Raw genomic sequence first — 20,594 nt, forward strand, 5'->3', positions numbered from 1 at the left:
GTACAGCTGAGCTCTGCTTCGGAAAGTAACATAAGGAATCGGTTTCTGGTTGTACTCTTGTTTAATGTAGAAATGAAGCATCACAAAAAAAAAAAAAAAAAAAAAAATGACCTGTTGTGCTTTTTGGCATTTTCCACTGACCCCTGTGAACTGTACAGTAAGTTGTGTTGTCCAGAAACAGAAAATGGAACTGGATTGGAATACAAAACTCTTCACTGGTATAAACAAGGTATGGCCTCCGTTAGCAGAGGAAGAGCCCGTGGGAGAGGAAAGGAGGAGCAGCTGCAGCAGAGTGGAGCGTGTGGAGCTGTGGCACTGCCAGGAATCTCTGCAGAAGCTCACTGGGTACAGACAAACCATCAATTCACTTCCTAGCTCTGGATCTATCACATGGATATCATTTGCACTGATCAGACACCTAAATGAGAGAGTTCTACCGTCAAAGTGAATGCAGGGGCAGAAATATTAAATTAAAGCCACTGGTCCAAAACAGGTGTTTTTTTTTTTAGCAGGCTGGTCCACTGAGGTGTCCTGGTCCTGCTCAGGGGGAGCTCTGGTGGTGGCACCGAGGACACTGTGGTTTGCTGGTCTATGGGATCTGTACTGGTCCAGTTCAGGGCATCCACAACAGCACAGGTGGCACTCAACGAGCGGATGGTGCTCTCCAGAGTGGGTCTTTGCCACTTTTCTTGGTAAGGCAGCAGCCAAGGCCAGCACATCTCCCTTTGCTGGCTATTTACCATGAACTTTGCTACAGTGATACAGCAGCAAGACCTTTCTCCTACAGCTCCTCAGAGTACAGCTTTTGTTCTCTCTGTGAATCAGCAGAAAGCTCTCGATGAAACCTTCCATCCGTAATAAGAATGCAACTCTTTTGAACTCAAACAGTTTTATTTAATGTTTTCTTGCAGACTTTTCTGCAAAGTAGCTTCTTTTGAAAGAAGAGAGAAAGAAGGGGGTTGTTTGTTTGTTTGGTTTTTTTTTTTTTTTTTTGGGAATACCAAGTTAAAAATGTGAGCCGAACTAAACATGCCATACACATGCTGAGAGGAATTTAACACACATTCATCCGTATGGGCACTCTTCAGTAGACTGGACCAGTGTTTCAATGCAAATTCCAGCCCCCAGAGAACTACATGGTTTTAAAGATTTTTCACAGTATGACTTTTCCCCCTGTAAACCTGGGGGAAAAAACCTTAACTGGTTATAATTGACCAAGTTCTTAGCTGCTCTGTCCATCGAGGTTCTGAGACATCAGAAAAGACTGGACCACTTCCTCCGTGGACTGGGGGCTGGTGCTGACGTCCTCCAGCGCATCCGTCACCGAGAACTGCCGGTCCCGCAACCGGTTCCAATTGGCCAAAATGTTGTGGTACTCAAACACCTTCTCATAATTGCCAATGGAATTGTACAGTTTAATGAGACCTCTGTAATCGTATTCAAGTCCACTGTAGCCTTCGCCAAAAAGCTTCTTTCCTAGAGGGAGCCAAGAGAAAAAAATTAAATTGAGAGGTAAAATATCCACGGGCTGCGTTCTGAGTTCTCGGGTTATTTTTACCAACAAAATTTGCCTAACAAAAATTCTCTGCTTAGTCTCTAGCCAACATTTTGTGGCTAGAACATAACAGCCAAGTTTCTTTTCTAAAAACTTTAACTTCAGTTTCCTGTAGTCACACTTACCAATTGCTATGGATCTCAGATAAAGCTTTTCAGCATTTTCATACTGGTTCATGTCATAGTTGTAGAGGGAGGCGAGATGGCCCACGGAGAGGGCAACTTCATAATCCTCCTGCCCTAAGAGCTGCTCCTTGATCTGGATGGCCTTGATGTGCATTTCCTCTGCTTCCTGTCAGGGCCAGATTCACACAGGTCAGTCACATACCACTCACCACCCCAGAAAAAGAGGGGAAACTTAGTTTAAAGAAACTTAACTATGTAGCAGCTCGAACAGTAGCATTTGTAACAGGCAAAAAGTTACAAAGCCAAACATCTCCAAATTCTTTAGTTAAACCCATCAGCAGATTGCAGCACCAAGCTCTCTGAGACCCTCTGAGGGCATCATTTATCTCCATGGATTATTTTTGCACAAAGCTTTTGGGATGAATGATAAAGCACAAGTTTTCCAACACCAACTGAACTGGGAATTGTGGACACTGAAAGCCCTCACTAGTAGTGACACATTTCAGTTGTCTTGCAGATTTCAGGTCAGGAGTAAAGTCTTACCTTGAACTTCCTCATGGACTGATACAGTCTGCCCAGGTTGCCGTAGTGTTTGGCTGTTTGCACGTTGAACTCCCCAAAGGCTTTTTTAGCCAACTGGAGCGAGGAGAGGTGCAGGTCATGAGCCTCCTGGAGCAGCCTCTGCTCTGTCTCCTTGTTGTGACAGTCTATGGCAATCTCCTCCAGGATAAGTGCTGGGGGCAGGAGACAGGAGCTGTCAGTGTGCCCAGCCCAGAGCCAGGGACCCCAGACAGAGCTCCAGGCTCTGTGTGTCACAAACTGCTTTCACTCTGCTGTGCCAAGCTCCCAACACATTTTTATATTCTGTAATTTTACTCCCCCACTCCAACTCGTCTAGTTAAGTCTTACAAGTTTGGTGTTTTTTGTATTTTATAAGTGTGCTATAAACACCAAGGACTACAAACACCTCCTTGAAAAGACAACCCAAGCTACATTGCTGGTAGGGACCAGGCGAACACATCCAAATGATTCAAACAGCAAAAGGAACTACCTTTAACTCTCTTTGAAGAGGCCAAGAGGAGATGGTCTTCTGGGAGAATGTGTGTGATAATGCCAATAGCACGTTCAGCATGGAATCTGAGAGTTGAAATAAATTCAGGATATGTTTATGTACATCAGCAGTCCACTGATAAAAATTTAGAAATATTAATACAATCAACATTTTTCTTCATTTACAACATTAACTGTGCTGCTATTTGCTGTACTCACAGTGCATTGTCAAATTTCCCAGAGCTGTACTGGTGAACATATGAGGAATAAGCCAAGTCTTCATGAGCTGTAGCTACGTGGATGTTTTTACCTCCAAATACTGACTGCCGGATATCGAGCGCTGTCTGCAAGGGTTCCAAAAATACAATTTCATCAGTTAACACAGAAAAAAAACAAACCCAAAATTCATCTCTATGATGGATCTACTGGCTCTGAAATTCTCTACATATTTGAGACACTAATTATATAAAAGACATGAGTCAGAGGAAGACAAAGAAAGCAAAACCCCACAGCGGGTGGCATTCGGAGTTTTTTTTAAGCATCATGATTGCAGTAATTAAATCAACTATTCTCTATCTCCATGAATTAACTACAACATCTGAGAGATGAAAAACATCAAGAGGAACAAGCCCTGCTGCCTACCTGATAGATGGCAACAGATTGGCAGATGTTGTCTACGTTGAGCAAGTAAAATCCGTAGTCTAGTAGCGTGTCGGAGTATTTGGGGTGCTTGGCTCCAAAATGCTCCCTGCACAAACACAGCTCCATTACAAACTGAGGCAAGCTGAGTGGAATTTTAAAAAAGTTTTTTTTTTTTTAAATGGCCCTTACCTGGCAAGGTAGACAGCATGCTTGATGAGCTGCTCAGCCTTCTTGAACTCCCGTTTCACCACACAGGCCTGGGCAGGGGAAGGGAAGTGTGAGCAGCTGTGCACTCAGGGAGACATTGCCACACTCACTGGGGGTCTTAATTTCAGAATATCATTGTGGCTATTAAAGGACTTTTTCGGTTATTTAAGAAAAGGAGCACAGCATTAATAAACTCCTTATTTTCTCCTGCCTGACTGAAGGGACTGCGCTGTACTAGTCCAGACCAAAGAGGGACCAGAGCCCTTCCAGGGAAGTTCTCAGGTTAACTTTGTCACACACTCGTGCAGCTCAGTGTCAGAAAGACACAAACAGAAACAAACCCCTCCACCCACTCTGAGACCAACACAAACAACAACCCTTAAGGCCAGAGGAGAACTCTGGAGGTAACAACCTCTCCTCAGCCACCCTTGGCAGCAGTTTGGGGCTCAAAACTCTGGGGAGATTTCAGATTTACCTTTGAGGCTTGTCGTAGCACATCCACCACCACCTTTACAGGCAGCCCCACTGTGATCTCCTTCATGGCTTCTATGCACCACTTGTAGGCCTGGGGGACAGAGAGGCACCAACACAATGAAGCTGGAGCTTCACAGCATTGGAACATTAATAAAAAATATTACCTGCCTCTGGAAAGCTGGTCATTTACATTGCAAAATTTAAAATATCCAGTTTGATTGGTTATGTGTAATGAGTTGTCCAGTTACGTCTTAAGAGACAGACTTAAAGACCACTTTTAAGGTTAATTATGAATATGTAAGTATCTTAGATTAATCTAAGGTTTATAATAGTGCAATGATTTTTACAGACAGAACAGGGTATTTTATAATCTTTAATCCATCCTCACAATTCCCATTGTGCAGGACAACACCCTGTCAGTGAACTTAGGGGTTAAAAGAAAACCATTGGAGTGGTTACACCTAAGACACAGTTTTACAAACCAGGTGGAGAGGCTGTGTTCTGCCATTCATTTTCAATTATTAAAATAAGCTTTTATAACATTTCATTTCCAGCTGACCAACACATCTGGGCAAGGTAACACATGTATCTTCACACTGGTGCAAATGCCATGAAGAGCTTATAGACTAACACATGACAACAACAGCAGAACAATGAATTATTGCTCTGGCAGTGGCACACAGATCTGAGGGGAGCAGAGCAGGGCAGTGAGGGGCGGCAGTGAGGGGTGGCAGTGGCACACAGGTCCAGGGGAGCAGAGCAGGGCAGTGAGGGGTGGCACTGAGGGATGGCAGTGTCACACAGGCCCCAGGGGAGCAGAGCAGGGCTGTGAGGGGTGGCAGTGTCACACAGGCCCCAGGGGAGCAGAGCAGGGCTGTGAGGGGTGGCAGTGTCACACAGGCCCCAGGGGAGCAGAGCAGGGCTGGCAGTGGCACCCACCTCGTCGTAGTGGCTCTTGGCAAAGAGCAGCGCGCAGAGCTCCCCGTACAGCGCCGCCTTGTTGGCCTGCTGCCCGTGCTTGGCCAGCTTGTCCATGTAGGACTGGGCCAGCTTGAAGGTCTCCTCTCCCAGGTGGTACTTGCAGTTCCCATTCCGGACGTGCAGCAACCTTGGGGGAGGCAGAGAGAGCTGATGAAAGAGCTGGGGAAGCTCTGCATGCAGCAGCACCAGGGATCTCACAGGGCTGGAGCTGTGCCAGCCCAGCACAACTGCCCTGCCTGGGCACAGGGCAGCAGCTTTTCCTGAGGAGATGTCACAGGATTTGACCTATTGACACAGTTCTGCACTGAACCACTCTGGTGTGGTGCCTTTGTGTGTTATTTCCCATAAAAATTCCCATTTCCCATCCATTCCTCCCAATACTGCTGAGTTTCCATTCCCAAAGCCCTGCCCTACACAGTCTGAAATCCCTTCCACCTCCCTCCCAAAGGGTGAAACTCAAACAGCCACAGCAAGTACAACAGAGCTCATTTTGCTGCATCCCTACAATTTTCCTCCAAACCCTGAGGAGCTCCAAGTGAGTATTTTTCTGCTTTGAGCTTGGGGGAGGTCTTCAAATAAGATTTAGCCACATCCATTCCACATGAGATCCATCTCCCCCAGGAGAGATCATTTCATTGACCACAACAACTGAAACACCCCCTGCTCTTCTCTTTCTCACCCTGCTGCCTTCCCATTTGAAGGATCAACACCCAAACACAGCCAAAACCACCCAGAGCATTGATGAAACCTGCTCCTGTTTCTCCAGAGAAGTTACAGTTCCAGCTTGTGGCACTTGTTATAAATAAAACCAAAGAATTTGTGCATTGGTGCAGGCTGATGCTCACTGGCTTTAACGAGGTGCATTTGGAATGGGTGTGTTTTGATATTCCCAGCCCCGAGGGCAGAGCTGGATTCCCAGCCAGGGCAGCTGCTCCTGCTCCATGGCAAACACCTGCCAGGGAGCAGACATGGAATTTTGGTGAATTAACCTCCCCTGCCCCTGCTGGAAATGTGTCATTAGACAGTGAGTAACAGACTGAAAACACAGGCAAGGCTTGGGAAATCAGGGCAGCACAGGGAGAGAACTGCACAGAGGGAAGGGAAACAAGGAGAAGCTGCACTGCAAGAGGCTCAAACTCTATGGGTTAATGTACAGAAACAACATTTTAGCCTGGATATGCTATATTAGGATAAAACTTTCAACCAACTGTTAAAGGGGAAGGAATGAACAGGGAAGGTTTTGCTCAGTTTCTTTTCTAATCCTGTTTCCACTTTCCATATTTAAGCTATTGCAGCCATTAATAGCAGTAATTAATACTATATTATATAATAAATACCCCCAGTAATACAGCTCATTTCATCCTAAAACCTCAACCTGCCCAACCCTGTCCCTCAGTTTCCCACCCAAACACATCACCAAACTCAAACAGCAACAAGAAAGGAACTAAATTCCCATTTCCCTAAGCAGGGAGTGAAGGTGAGCAATAACAGATGTGAATTTGCTGCACAAAGGGAACATCAAAAGAAAAGCCCTTCAAAACCCAGCAAAAGCTACACAAACTCCCAATTCTCCAGTGAGAAACCAGACAGCAAAAAGCAACACCCACATTTTTCCTTAAATAAAGCCTCAGAACCAAACACCATGTACAAGTGCATTGTGTGCCTGGTCACAGGAACATTCCAGCAACAAGAGACAGGAATTATAAAGAAATCAAGAGAAGAAATAAAGTAAACAGTTTGTCTGAAGAGAAAAACCCATTTTGCCAACACCATTCAGCTGGGAGCTGCTGTGCAACATCAAAACCACGGAGCCCAAATCCCATGTAATGGAATAATCATTGGGGATAGCACTGCAATTTAGATAAGCTCCTGGGAAAGATCATATCCAGTGTCTGGATGCTTCACTGATAGTGACTAGAAACAAAGAAATCTCCCCAAAACCAAGCTAAACCCAAGCCAATCCTCTAGGATAAGCAGAGTTTACGTGATCCAGTTCTGAGTAACAGAAAAATCCTTCATTAATCCAAAGGAATCTTAGGAGATAAAGCCAAGAGGAAGAGAAAAGGCCTCGGGACGTTTATGCTAATGGCTCTGAACCTCCTTTGATGTCTGCAATAACAGCTTTTGGGGACTAACCTCCCCCAACAAACTCAGTCTCTCAGAGCCAAGGCAGCAGCTTAGGAAGTCTAAAACCACCAGGAGAAAACAGCCAAATGTTCAACAATGAAGCGGGAGAACCACATATTTGTGTTGTGCATTTGTACCTTATTGTTTAACACAGAATGGTGAGAGAAGGCAAAACCAAAAGGAGCACCACACTCCCAGGAAAGAAGGGTACAAACTCAGAGAAACCTCACACATTCCCAGCTTCTCCACAGAATTTACAACTGCCAGGGCAAGGAAACACCAAGTTGTGATTAAATAACACAAAACTTCACATGTTTTTTAAACTCTGTTCTATTAATAATGCAATGTATTAATTCAGCTCCCAGAGATTTGACTTGTTAGCTTTAGAGCAAGAGCTGACACTTGAAAAAAGTGTGGTACTTTCAAAATCTGGAATTGAATTTTGCTTCCTTAAAACTCCCCCTAAATCCAGTGTGAGAACCTCCTGCAGTGGGATCAGCACCAAGTTTATCCTCAAGCTGAAAGGCAGTAAACTGAGCATAATGACTGCACTCTGCCACATTAAGGTGTTTAGATTTTACAGATTTAGCCCTTCTCAAAGGGTCTGACCTTCTTTCAGGTTGATACAACCCCAAACCATCAGTGCTGAGAGTTTAGAGATGCCAAAACACTTCCCACTCCCCCTGCTGCCCAGAGGGGGATGTCCCAGCAGAGCTCCCCAGGGAACAATGGATGTCTCACCAGACTGAGCCAACAGCCCAGGTCAGAGGGGCTCACTCTAACACAGGATGCTTTCTTCTAGCACAGCATAAAAACCTCCTCTCCACAACTATTGTCCAGCAGACACAGTTCCCCCTTTTTTTTTTCCCTCCCTTTCTTTCCCTTCTTTTCATTTCTATTTGGAGAAGGTGACAGAGTTATTTTTAAGCAACTCCTCCAGCTTGCCAAAGAGCCTGATACAAGGAGAAAACTTTTTTTAGATTAATTAGGAGGCAAAGGACCAAGCAGTGGCTCTATATCCATCACTGCCCAGTTCTAGGAAGCTGGATGTGTGTGCCAGGCTCCTGGCACCATCTCTGGAATTCTGGCCAGCAGAACCAGGCACAGCAGTGTTGCCATGGCCCTGGGGCTGGCACAGGACAGCAGCAGCTCTTGGCAAAGCTTCTTTACTCTTCGTGTTTGCCCAACCATGAACAAGATGCAGGGCTTTATTTGGAGCAGCTTTCCAAACAAGTTTTGCTCTAGATTCAGATAAATACAGCACATGCTTTGTTCTTTGTTACAGCAGCTAAAAAAAAATAAATTAAAAATTCCTATTTTAACTCTGCCCAGCAGCCTCCAGGTGCCCCTGGGCACATCTGGAGTGTGCAAAACCAGGTTGGTCGTGGTGAGAGCAACAAAACCCAGCCAGGTCCTGCCTGCAGCTCCTCACACCTCAGCACACAGGGGGAAGAGCAACAGAGGCCTCTGTCAATGAAATGTGAACCTCTGCAGGAACAAGGCAGCTTCAAAACCCCAACAGCAAAGAAAAAAACCTTCTCCAAATGTTTTCAGGTGCCCACAAGGATTGGACATCCAGATCTTTACCCAGCCCCAGAGCTAAGCACTCAGCATGGAGCAAGAGAACTCACTGGATCTGGAATCAGGAAAGGTAAGTTTTGCCTTTAGTTCTGCTCAGCTGTATCTATATTGTTTGCGTTTGAATTAGGCAAATTCTCTTTGCAGTAAATAGAATTTCATCAGCAAAGTCCAACAAAGAACATTCCTTCACATGCAAGAATCCTTGGGAAAACAAGAATTGCTGGACCACAGTTATTATCCAGCAGTGTTACCCATGAGAGATTACACAGGGCAGCAAAACATTGGGTTTTTTAATCCATTGTACCGTGCTGCCAACTTAGAAGCTGAAAATCCAGGGATTAGTGTAAAACAAGCACCTCCTGATCTTCAGCTCTAGCCAGGAAAGTGTTTTGCTGCAGCACAACACTGGGGGAGCATCTGGAGCTGGGTGGATCCAAGATTTCCCGGGAATTCAGGGTGAGCTCACCTGACACAACACTCCACAGCACGGAACCAGTGCAGGATTTCATCGTGGAGGGTGCACAGCTGAAGGCAGGACAGGAAAACCTTCTCAGCATCGCTGTACCAGCCTGCATCTGACAGGAAACCCCCTGCAAAAATCACCAACAAACACCAATTTGAAGAGGACAATGTGTTTTCAAGAGAAAAAGGGTTTGCTCAGGTCTTGCAAGATGATCATTTATTTTACAGACTGTTTCTACAGACAGAAATCCTGTCAAGGTCAAAACCTCCTGACCTGGAATGATGAAATGTGAGAGGAGATTCTCCTACAGCTGAGGGAAACAATACTTTGGTTTAGGATGGGTTTTTCATATTACAGATTTCTGTCAAAAAACTCCCAAAACTTACCTACACTAAAATCATGCAAATTTCTCATCACATTTGCAAACCAATTTTAAACCTAAACTGTTGGAACTAAAAAGTCTGTACATTCTTAGATATTAAAATGCAATATATTTATTTTAAGACACGCAGTAGCTTTCTAAAAATTCCATTCCAAAAACACACAGCTCTTTAAAAGATCTACCTTTAATAGGAAAAGAATTAATGTTAGATTAACTGAAAAAGCCAAGAGCCCATAAGCAGCAGTTACCTAAAACAAAGCCAATCTGGATTGCTTTTTCTTTCACAGCAGCATCTGACTCTGCAATGTAGGAGCACCTTCTGCTGAAGGAATAGGCCAGGACAGAAGCAACCTTGACTCCATGGTCCATCAGAGCCTGGAAACAGTGATGGAGCAGATGTCTGTGACAAAGAGAGGCAGAATTTGGTTACACATGAAGGTCTGAAAGCAGTCATGGCTCTCATGGATTCCAAAGGAGAGAAATCCAGCCCAAGGCTCCATCAAACTCAGAGCAGATGAGGACAAGCCCTCCTGTGAGGCTGATGGATCCCAGGTGTGGGGTGATCCACCACAAAGTTCTTTACAGGGACACCCTTCCCTGGAAGGTGAACACAGGCTGCCCACACACAGGATTAAAACTGGGAGAGAGATTCCAGCTCAAACTCAGCAGGGAGGAGCCCCAAATCCCCCCTCCCTCAGGGATGACTCCGTTACCATCACACATGCTGTGGGTGGGACCCGTGTCTGAGCACTCAAAGCTCAGTCTGGTGACAAAGAATCTGCTCTCAAACAGTCAAGTTCTGTAACGCTGCAAATTGGAATATTGAATGACAGGAAAACTCTTCAAACTGGGGCAATCCCATCAGCAGCTTCCCTCAGGATTTGCTAAATCAGCAGGAAATGGGTGCTGTGACTGCTGCTCCCAGCGACTCCGGGCACCGACCTCTGGTGTTGAGCAATTGGGGGGTTTTACATCATTTGTTTTTCTTGTTTGTGCCTTTTTTTATTTTTAACATCTCTTCCTAGATGGAGAGATGAAGAGGTGACATGAGAATTATTGATCTGTTAAAATACTCACCTTTTATCTAAAGCTCGTAGCACCTTTGCAAAAACTTCTAGTTCACAAAATTCACTACCCAGCTGGCACAAGCGGCCCTGTTGGTAAAGCTGGAAAAAAACAAAAAACAAACAGGGAAATGAATCTTAAAATTGAGTTTTTCTGGGAAATTCAGCTTACTAGAAAAGATAATTTATGATGAAATCTAGACTTTAAAGCATTGAAATGAAAAAGTAGGTTCCTGTATCAGATTTCACCTCAGGAGCACAATTTCAGTGTTAAAAGCTGAATTATGAGAGATCCATAAGTGGTTTCAAGGATTTTGGGGTTTTTTTAAACTGTGGGTGTATTTCCAGGTGTTTGTGCCCTCCTGCAACACTAAAACACTGCCACATGTGAGCTCCAAATCCAGGACAAAACCAAGTGAGGTCAGTAAAAAATACAATTGACAGTTTTGATACCAAATGCTTTCCAAATATGTTTAAATGACACATAATGGAGGATGAAGCAACACAAATAGATCAGACATAAGTAAACCCAAATCCACAAGTTCTGCAAGGGGTCACTCACCAATACACCAGCCCTGTCCCCACTGACACCTGAGATTCCACAGGTAAATGGCAGAACTGGAGTCTGTTCATGCATTTAATAAAAGCACTGGTTTGTTTTGTGCCCACAGATAAGCAAATTTATCAGCTGAGTTGCTCACAACAAACCCTGCAGTTGTCCATGCAGTGCATGGTTAAGTTCTGCCAAATCAGGCTGTGAATGCTGTGGATTTACACAGGTACAAAGGGACTGTGCAAATAAATGTCAGGGAAATCCACTGGGAACTATTAATTCCCATTATCTGAAAGGCCCTGACCCAGAGATGAGCACAGGAGGGTACATGACCTAAGGAAGCACCACTCCACACCTGCCACAGGCACCATCGGTGCTTAAATGAAAATATTAATATTCCTCCCCGTTTTAATAATGCCTTAAAATGCTTCCAGTGATAAGCATCTGGTGCCTGGTTCATCTTTTTCTCTACAAACACTGGGAGCTGATGAATTAATATTCCAAACACGGCGTGTGAGAACATCTCCAGCCAGAAATTTAATTCTAGTCAACTCTTCTTAGAAAAGCAGATGACACTGGCTCTAGAGCACAGCAAATTTGTTATTTTAACAACACAACCTACAAAGAAAAAAAACCTTCAAAAATACTCTGACCTAATAATGTCAATTGCCAAAAATGAATGTTTTTTCTTTTTCGTTATCTGTTTTGCTGGGGGAACATTAAAAAAAAAAGTCTTTTAAAAAGTAGAGCAAGTTTGCATGTAAAGTTACTGCTCAGATAAAGCAGCATTTCCCTGCACTTCAAAGGGATCAGAGCTCCTGCTGGATTCTCTCTGGCACTGAAGGAACAGCCAAGGCTGCTGTATTTAAAAGCTACAGTCATGGTTAAATGTTCTCATTCCTTCAGCACAGCTGTCTCGTAGTGAATGTGCTGTAAAAACTGAAATGTAGTTTCTGTAGTTAAAAAAAAAAAAAAAGCTGTTTAAATTGCATGCCCAAAGTGAAGGTGGGCATCCCATCAATAATGGATGGGATCATTTCTGGAGAAAAAGCTGAGACACATCCCCAAAGCACTGGAGCAGGATTTAACCAAAAATACTATCACATTTCACAATTCTCACACACAGGATCACTCCCTCCTATCACCTTGCAGCACTAACCCAAAATCCCAGAGAGTCCTGGTTGATCAAAAATTAACCGTAGTAAGACTTTTAAAAATTTATATATTTATGAGGTTACATAAATACTTCTTGTGAGGAGAGAATCCCTCTCACAGGAGATTGTGACACTGCCAAGGAGTAAATGGCCTGGTGGGGTGGGAGGGAGGGGAAGGTCCCACAGCAGCCTCAGTTTTGGAACATCAATAATTTCGGGCACATGTCAAGTTTGGCTTGGGTTCCAAAGTCCAAGCTGCAATTTTTCACTGCTCTGATTTGATATACAACATCCTTGGGACTTTTACTATCCCTGTAACCCCTTCCCTCGACATGCTGGCAAACATTTTGAGGAATTAACTCAGCTGGAAGCCTCTTAGAACTGTTGTGGCTGTTACAGCAATACTTTCAAATGAAATTTGACATGGAAATAGTGAGTGCACGTCAAACTGTGAAGTAATTCCAGGAGATCCAGCACCACTCATTGAGAAGCTGTTGGGAGGACTGAAGAAATGATTCTCTTGTTAAAGCTCCAGAGAGACACAATTCCTGACCACAGCCTTGCTACATAACACCAAAACACAACAAAACAGTGATTCAAGAAAAACATGCCCTGACATGAACACAGAGCTCTGGACATATTAATGATATTAACTTGTAACTTTATTATTATATCATAATTCTGTTAAAATTATTGTCTTTCTCTCCCTGGGTAGATTAAGCTAAAAAAAAAAAAAAAAAAAAAAAAAAAAAAAACAAAACCACCCACCAAAACTTTCTGAAAACATAATAAAAAAAATTTTTTTCAATCATTTTTTAAAGCAGATGGGGTAAATTCCAGCCAGCTGTACAAGGATCCTCCAGAAGAGGAACTGAAGAAGACGCAATTTGAAAAATATGCTCCTGTTGCTCCGGTTTGGAAGAGAATTGAAAAAAAACATGGATATTTCAGTAAGAATTACAGAGGAAATCCAAGAAGCTCCCCAGGATGTTTTGTAATGCCTGATAATGTAACATGGAGTATCAGGCCAGACTGGGGAAGGACAATGTACTGAAACAGAATTTGGGAAAAAAATTGGACTGAAACCACCATCTTCCCCCTCCCACTCAACAAGGAAGGAAAAAGTTTTTCCAGGTCAACAGTTCACTGAATCAATCTGTTGACAAATGACTCATTATCAAAATAATCAGCTGAAATTTAGGTACATTCCATGCTTTTAGATCAATTTCAAAATCATCTACAAACCCTCTGGACAAGCACTGCTTCTACTGGATATTGTTTAAGGCATTAAAAAAAAGGAAAATTGCAGCTCTCCTTGGAAAGCACAATTCCAACTACCAGGCTGATGTGTACAAACCTCAATCAAATAAATAACCAAGAAAAAAACCCCAATATTATTGAACTAGAATGAATTCAGAGACAATTTTTAGAGCCCAGTGCTTGCACACCCCAAACATTCCCTGTAGCTGGGCCAGAGCAGCAGAGTTTGTGCTCCACAGGGTCCAGCACAAAGAGATACAAGGTCTGTGCCTCAGTCACAAAAACATGAGAGGCTCCTCAGGAACTGGGAAAACTCAGCCTACTTGGAGCTCAATCAGCCCAGAGGAAATGAACTGGAAATGGGAATTATTGTTCAGCAGGAGCTCAACACCTCTGTCCATGATGTGACCTCATTATCTCAATTATGATGAGTTCTGGTGTCTCACAATCAACAAGGATACTGGAAAGGAAGGGAAGTTGGAAAAAATCAGGATGAGGAAACATAACCCAGAGTTAGAGGTTAAAAAAAAAAAAAAATAAAATCAGTCTGAGTAGTACAAGTTAGAAGACAAGAAGTTTCAAACCAGTAAAGACAGTTCAGTTGACATCTAAATTTAGACCACAGAAATAAGGCATGTGTTAATAATAATAACTGGCAAAAACTCATGAGGTAATGACTCTCCTGCACTGTGAGGCTTTAATTTGAAGAGGTGCTGGAAGGATCTGATTTAAGCCCAGCAATATTCAGTGCACACTCTGCTCCTGCCAGGTGACAGAGAGGATGTGCAGTGTATGAAATCACCTTCCCACACACATATTTCATTTGTAACCCCAAACCCAGAGCAGCACGAGGGGTTCAGGCTCTGTGGGCTCACCCTGGGGTGCTGTGGGTGCTCTGCCCCCTCACACTCTGTTGGTGACCTTGGCTCAGAACTGAAGCAGCAGCACAGCCACATTTCATTTCAGGGGAGCTCATCCTTCTCACTCTCATCACATCCCCTGGAGACTGAAGCCTTGGGACAAGCTTGTTTTATTCTAATGGACAGAAATGATGCTTATAATGATTCCCCATCAGTAAACTCAACCTCTGCTGCAATGCAGAGAACGGACATTCTGCTGCTTGTTGTCAACAGTCAGCAAATTCCTGTTTGTTCATTTTCTTCGGTTCAAAGAATACATAAAAGTGACAGAAACCAAATTAATGTCATCTCCAGCTGCTCCTGTGGCTAATGATCTCACCAGAAAAGGTTCCAAGAACAAATAATTTTCAAGAAAAATCAATTGGAAGAAAAGAGAAACACACAATCCAGCAAAGACATTCCAAAAGGAACATGAACATGGGATGAAACTCTTTGTTAACCAAGACCAGTCCAAGATGAGGCTGGCACCGTGTAACTGTAACAAATACCTGGGGCAGGGAACACTAAAGCAAAAGAACCAAAGTCAGGAGATAATTATGCAAAATAGAGAATAAAGCAGAGGCACAAGGGGAAAGAACTGAAATCTGAACAAGGCACTGACTAGAGAGTTCAAAACCTGCCAACAAACTTGACAATTTACAGGAACACCCTCCCTCAAAACATTATCCTCACCCCAACAAACTATAGAATATAATAAGTTGATTTTTCAGGGGGTTTTTGTTGGTTTGTTTGTGGAGATTTTTTGTTGGACTCGCAGTTTATTCCAGCTGTCATTACTTTTTAATATACAATTTTGGCATTTTGCTCATAATGCTGAATCTCAGTTATATGAGATGCAGCATATTTCTTTCTTTGGCTTCTAAAACCTACACACCCTCTCTCACCCTCCTCCCCCAAAAAAACCAAGAGAACCCAACTAGTTTAACTAGGAAAAAACCCAACCAGGATATACACAAGCCTGGCAAACACCCAAAGGAAACAAAGTATGATATGAGTGTACATTTTTATTTTTTTCCCCCCCAGAGGCAGGTGTTACTTGTAACAATAGTTATTAAGTTCCTCAAAATACAGCTGTGATTAATAAGACATTTAAATATTTTGTAGCTCAAACGCAGGCTGGGAAATTTCCAGGATATCCTCACAAGCATCCTGCTCTGCCTCTTGTTTTTCTAATGGTGGCAAGGAAAAGTCAAACAGTGCTTGGAATAAAAAAAAAAAAGAGAGAGATATGCAGTGATACCCTCCTGCAGCAGAGCAGGTTTGTTGTTTTACCACAATCGTGATTATTTGATAGTGCCTTGTTTTGAGCTTTAGTCACTGTTTGAGAATGCTCCAGAAAGATAAATATGCTCAGTATGAGGAACCTGCCTGTTCCTGTCACCTTGCAGCAGAGCCCAGGCCTTAGCAGAGCCACAAGAACTTGCTGCAGCAATCCCAGACCCTTTCCCCGCTCAGGTGTGTAAGGATAGCCCAGAAATTATCAATTCTGGAGGATGCAGAGGTAAAGCAAATTGGATTTGTTGAGGAGTGGGAAATAAAGGCAGTAAGTTATGACAATAGAGCCAAACCCTGGGGAACAACAACACCAAGACCTTTTCTTCCCTTTTAAATAACAGCACAGTGACTGTCTCTGCTGCTGTTTCTCACCTCCAGCTTCTGAATCAACCTGGGCAAGCCTGGCAAATGTTCAGTTTGACTCTTAATACCAATGAATGTAATAAAAACATTTTTTGTATGGCCACAGACCAAAACAAAATCTGGTACCACCTTTAATTTTTTGTAAAAAATCAGTGACGGTTTCTCAAGGACCACAAACCATGACTAATACCTAGATTAAAAATTATTACTTAAAGTTATGTGTGAAGAATGGGAAACATTTTTTTTTCCTTTCAATCATCACAGAATGAAAGTAATACAGGATGCTAACAAATAACTGACACAGAAAAACAGCAACAAACACCATGTAGTAACAAATATTTAGATGTTTTCTAGTCTCCCTTACTGCAAAGGCTGTCAAAAGCTTTGGAAATTCTGCTTTAAAGAACTCAACAGTCAGGACATCGGGAATATGGCTCATTATGATGAATTGGGATTTAATATCCACCTGATATTCAAAATAACTACCCAGGAGCAAAGCAGCAAATAAGCAGCACACACACTGTGAGAGGGATGCTGTCCCCAGCCCAACCTCAATGACACTTTTGATGTGTTTGATGCTGCTCTCAGCCAAAAAGAGACTCCAGAACCAGTTACCAGGTGTCCTATAGGTGCACAGAGAAATGCAAACAGTTTGAGAAGATGTGTGATCTTTGAGGCAGACACCACCCAGTGAGGGCTGAGAATTCCTTTCACCTCCTCATGCAGAGTTTAGGGATATTTATGGATAAGTTAATGAGAAAGTGACAGGAGCACAGGATGGTTTGGGAGGGAAGGGACCCTGAAGCGGTTCCAAAATGCCACTCTCTACACCAGGTCACTCAAAGTTGGTTGTCCTACCCAGGAAAGGTGACACTGAGGACACAAAAGCCCAGCCCACTCCTACAGCACAGAACACTCACTGCAGGCATGGCCCAGTTTGGTTTATTCTGTGTGAGGACGTCCTGTGGATGTGGGTAAGAGGAACGTTGGTACACCTCACACAGTCCAAAAATTCCAGTTGTGAAACACAGAAATGACAGGAAAAGCAAGGGGGAAATGGCTTCAAACTGGCAGAGAACAGGTTTAGATTAGAGATTAGGACAAAATATCTAAGGTGGGTGAGGCTCTGGTTTCCCAGAGGAGCTGTGGGTGCCCCTGGATCCCTGGCAGTGTCCAAGGCCAGGCTGGACAGGCTTGGAGCACTTTGGGATAGTGGAATGAGATGCTCTTTAAGGTCCCTAAAACCCAAACCAGTCCATGATTCCATCACCCACCATCATTAACAGCAGCTGTACTGTCCAAACAACACAAACACTTTGGGAACAGGCTCTTATCACCTTTATTATCATCTGGCCAGCAAGGTGACAGACCCAGGTACACACTGAGAGTCTCAGAAATCAAATGTGCTGCTGGACCTCCTTCAGCATAAAGCTGATTCCAAAGCAAGCACTCAAAAGTGCTAATAAAAGCATAAAAAGTCAGTGATGTACTAAGCTCACCTACAGATGAGTTTTTAAACAGCTGGGAAAAACATCTCCTTGGATATTTCTATCATCAGAAGGAGGTTTTGTTTCATGCTGTTAAAAGCCACAGAGCACCATCCTCTCACCTGAATGAACAGGAGATAATACCATGGAAGTTTATTTGTCAAGGGTCATACTTATTACCCTCCAAAAATATTCTTCCACATGGTGATTATCCTATCTCTAGTCTTTAGCTGATGTGTCAATCACATCATTATCTGTGAGCATGCTCATATGCCATAAAAATGGGTTTCCATCCTTCTCAGCATCTCAGGCAGACATGAAATAACCAGGACACAGAGAATAAACGTGCCTGTTTCCATGCTAGAGAAGCAATTTCTCTCTCACCAGTAAATGCTACTACTCCTCATGTATATGATGGGTCATCACTCCTGGTTCATAAAGATTAGTCTAAAGAATTATTTCATTTCAAAACTCCTGAATTTTTAGAAATTTGCTGGCAGAGGAAAGGAGGGTTATCCTCATCTTAGGGTTTTATAGACATTTTCTCCCCTGATGAATGCTCATTTCCAGCTGTTCCTGCACATGAATGAAATGTCTGTTCAGTGGACAATAAGAAATTAATGGACCATCTCAGTGCACCTTTTACACCAAATCCGTATATTCCAGGGGGCAGCTGAACGAGAAACAGCCCCTTTTCACCGAGGAATAATTTAATGCTAATAAACCACAGCATCAAACAACAACCGTCAGTCCTTTCCATCTGCTTCCTCCCAGATCATTTATACCACCAGACCACGGCAAAACTGCTTCCTCAACCACTGACATCACCGTGCCCAATACATTATCACAAAAAAAAAAAAAAAAAAAAAAAAAAAAAAAAAAAAAAAGGGAAAAGGAAAAAAAAAACATATTCCAGCACAGCCAGGCTCGGCCTCATCCTGCTCCTCAATGGCGAGAAGCACCTTTCCCCCCGAGACCCCCAAGGCCAGGCCTCATCCCCGCGTTCCCCCCCAGCCCCTCACGGCGGCCTCGGGGCGGCTCCCGGGGGGAACCACAAGGCCCCAGCACGGCCCGAGCTCGGAGCCGCCGCTCTTCCAGCCGCAGCTGGGGTGTCCCCACAGTCCTTAAACCCCCCGGGCCGTGCCCGCACCGGCCAGACCCCGAATCCCCTCAGCCCCGCGCCCCCGGCCCGGCCAGGCCCGCGCCGCCCCCCGGGGCCGCTTCTCCTTCCACGTCCCGCAGGCCCGGCCGGGCCCGTCCCCGCCGGGCCGCCGCCCGTACCTTATAGTACACGTCGAACTGGATGTTCTCGGGCAGCGAGCGGATGTCGCGGCGCCGCGCCCGCCCGTAGCTGTCCACGACGGCCGAGATGGCCGTGTTGTAGAGCGTCTCGGGCACCCACTCCAGCTCCACCGCCGCCATCTTGGCTGTGCGGAGCCGCCTTCCCTCCCCTCCCTCCCTCCCTCCGCCCCGCCGCCTCCCGCCCGCCCGTCCGCTCCGCCTCACGGGGCTCCCGATGCCCTGCCCGCTCCGCCTCACGCCGCGGGGCTCCCGATGCCCTGCCCGCCTGACGCCCCGCAGTTCCCGCAGCCTTGTCCGCTGCTCCTCAAGGGGCTCCCGCTTCTCCTCACGCCGCGGGGCTCCCGCAGCCTTGTCTGCTCCTCGAGGGGCTCCCGATGCCCTTCCCGCTCCACCTCACGGGGCTCCTGCAGCCATGCCCGCCTCACGCCCCAGGGCTCCCGCAGCTTCGTCCGCTCTTCCTAACTGGGCTCTCGATGCCCTGCCCGCCACACGCCTCGGGGCTCCCGCAGCCTCGTCCACTACTCCTCAAGGGGCTCCCGCTTCTCCTCACGCCCCGGGACTCCCGTAGCCTCCTCCGCTCTGCCTCACAGGGCTCCTGCAGCCTTGTCTGCTCTTCCTAACAGAGCTCCCGATGCCCTGTCCGCTTCTCCTCACGGGGCTCCCGATGCCCTGCCCGCTCCACCTCACGCCCTGGGGGCTGCCACGGCTCCCGCAGCCCTGTACGCTCTACCTCACGGTGCTCTCACCGCCCTGCCCGCCTCAGGCCCTGGGGCTCCCGCAGCCTTGTCCGCTTCCCCTCACGAGGCTCCTGCTTCTCCTCACTCCCCGCGGTTCCCGCAGCCTCTTCCGCTCCTCAAGGGGTTCCCGATGCCCTGCCCGCTCCACCTCACGGGGCTCCCGCAGCCCTGCCCGCTTCTCCTCACTCCCCACAGTTCCCGCAGCCCTGCCCGCTCTCCCTCACGCCCCGCAGCTCCCACAGCCTTGTCCGCTAACCCTCACAGGGCTCCCTCTCTCCCTCACTCCCCGCAGCCCTGCCCGTTCCCCCTCACGGGGCTCCCGCTTGACCTGACGGCCCCACAGTCCCTCAGCCCTGCCCGTTCCCCCTCACGGGGCTCCCGCTCTCCCTCACTCCCCGCAGCCCTGCCCGTTCCCCCTCACAGGGCTCCCTCTCTCCCTCACTCCCCGCAGCCCTGCCCGTTCCCCCTCACGGGGCTCCCGCTCTCCCTCACGGCCCCACAGTTCCTCAGCCCTGCCCGTTCCTCCTCACGGGGCTCCCATTCCCCCTCACGCCCCAGAGCTCCCGCAGCCTTGCCGGCTTCCCCTCATTCCCCCTGGCTCTCATCCCCCTGCCCGCCCGTTCTCCATCGCTCCCCGGAGCTCTCGGTCCCCCCTCAGGCCCCGCGGCCCTGCCCGGTAACGGGGCACCGTGAGGGAGGCACGAGGGAAACGCCCAGGGGAAAGCGGAATAACGCTCTGGGGTGGGGTTTTATGGAAGGTTTAGAGCATCTCCCTGATGAGGAGAGACTGTGGCAGCTGGGCCTGGAGAATAACGGGTTATAAACCTCTCAAAGGTGTCAGAGGATGGTGCCAGATTCTCTCCGGTGATGCCCAGAGACAGGATGAGGAGCA

At 45.9% G+C, this 20,594-nt stretch overlaps 1 protein-coding gene across 1 annotated transcript; it reads right to left on the minus strand.

The window, feature by feature from the left end:
- Window positions 1-872: 872 nt before the first annotated feature.
- Window positions 873-19,107, minus strand: APPBP2 (amyloid beta precursor protein binding protein 2). The gene is made up of 13 exons (XM_083875024.1): window positions 18,945-19,107; window positions 10,665-10,753; window positions 9,836-9,987; window positions 9,209-9,332; window positions 4,993-5,161; window positions 4,055-4,144; window positions 3,562-3,629; window positions 3,373-3,478; window positions 2,950-3,074; window positions 2,732-2,817; window positions 2,224-2,414; window positions 1,681-1,846; window positions 873-1,476 (listed from the first exon to the last, which is right to left on the minus strand). Exons 1-13 carry the CDS (start codon window positions 19,083-19,085, stop codon window positions 1,223-1,225), a joined length of 1,761 nt encoding a protein of 586 aa, XP_083731150.1. The 5' UTR covers window positions 19,086-19,107; the 3' UTR covers window positions 873-1,222.
- Window positions 19,108-20,594: the final 1,487 nt, after the last annotated feature.

The sequence above is a fragment of the Zosterops lateralis genome, assembly GCF_965231275.1.
Source record: "Zosterops lateralis genome assembly, chromosome: 19".
Lineage (NCBI taxonomy): Eukaryota > Metazoa > Chordata > Aves > Passeriformes > Zosteropidae > Zosterops > Zosterops lateralis.

Coding starts and splice junctions, on each gene's coding strand:
- APPBP2 (XM_083875024.1), bottom strand. CDS start 19,085: ATGGCGGCGGTGGAGCTGGAGTGGGTGCCCGAGACGCTCTACAACACG. Junction 3,630..4,054: donor TGCTACGACAAGCCTCAAAG/GTAAATCTGAAA, acceptor TCCCCTGCCCAG/GCCTGTGTGGTGAAACGGGA. Junction 3,075..3,372: donor AATCTGTTGCCATCTATCAG/GTAGGCAGCAGG, acceptor GAACCCTTGCAG/ACAGCGCTCGATATCCGGCA.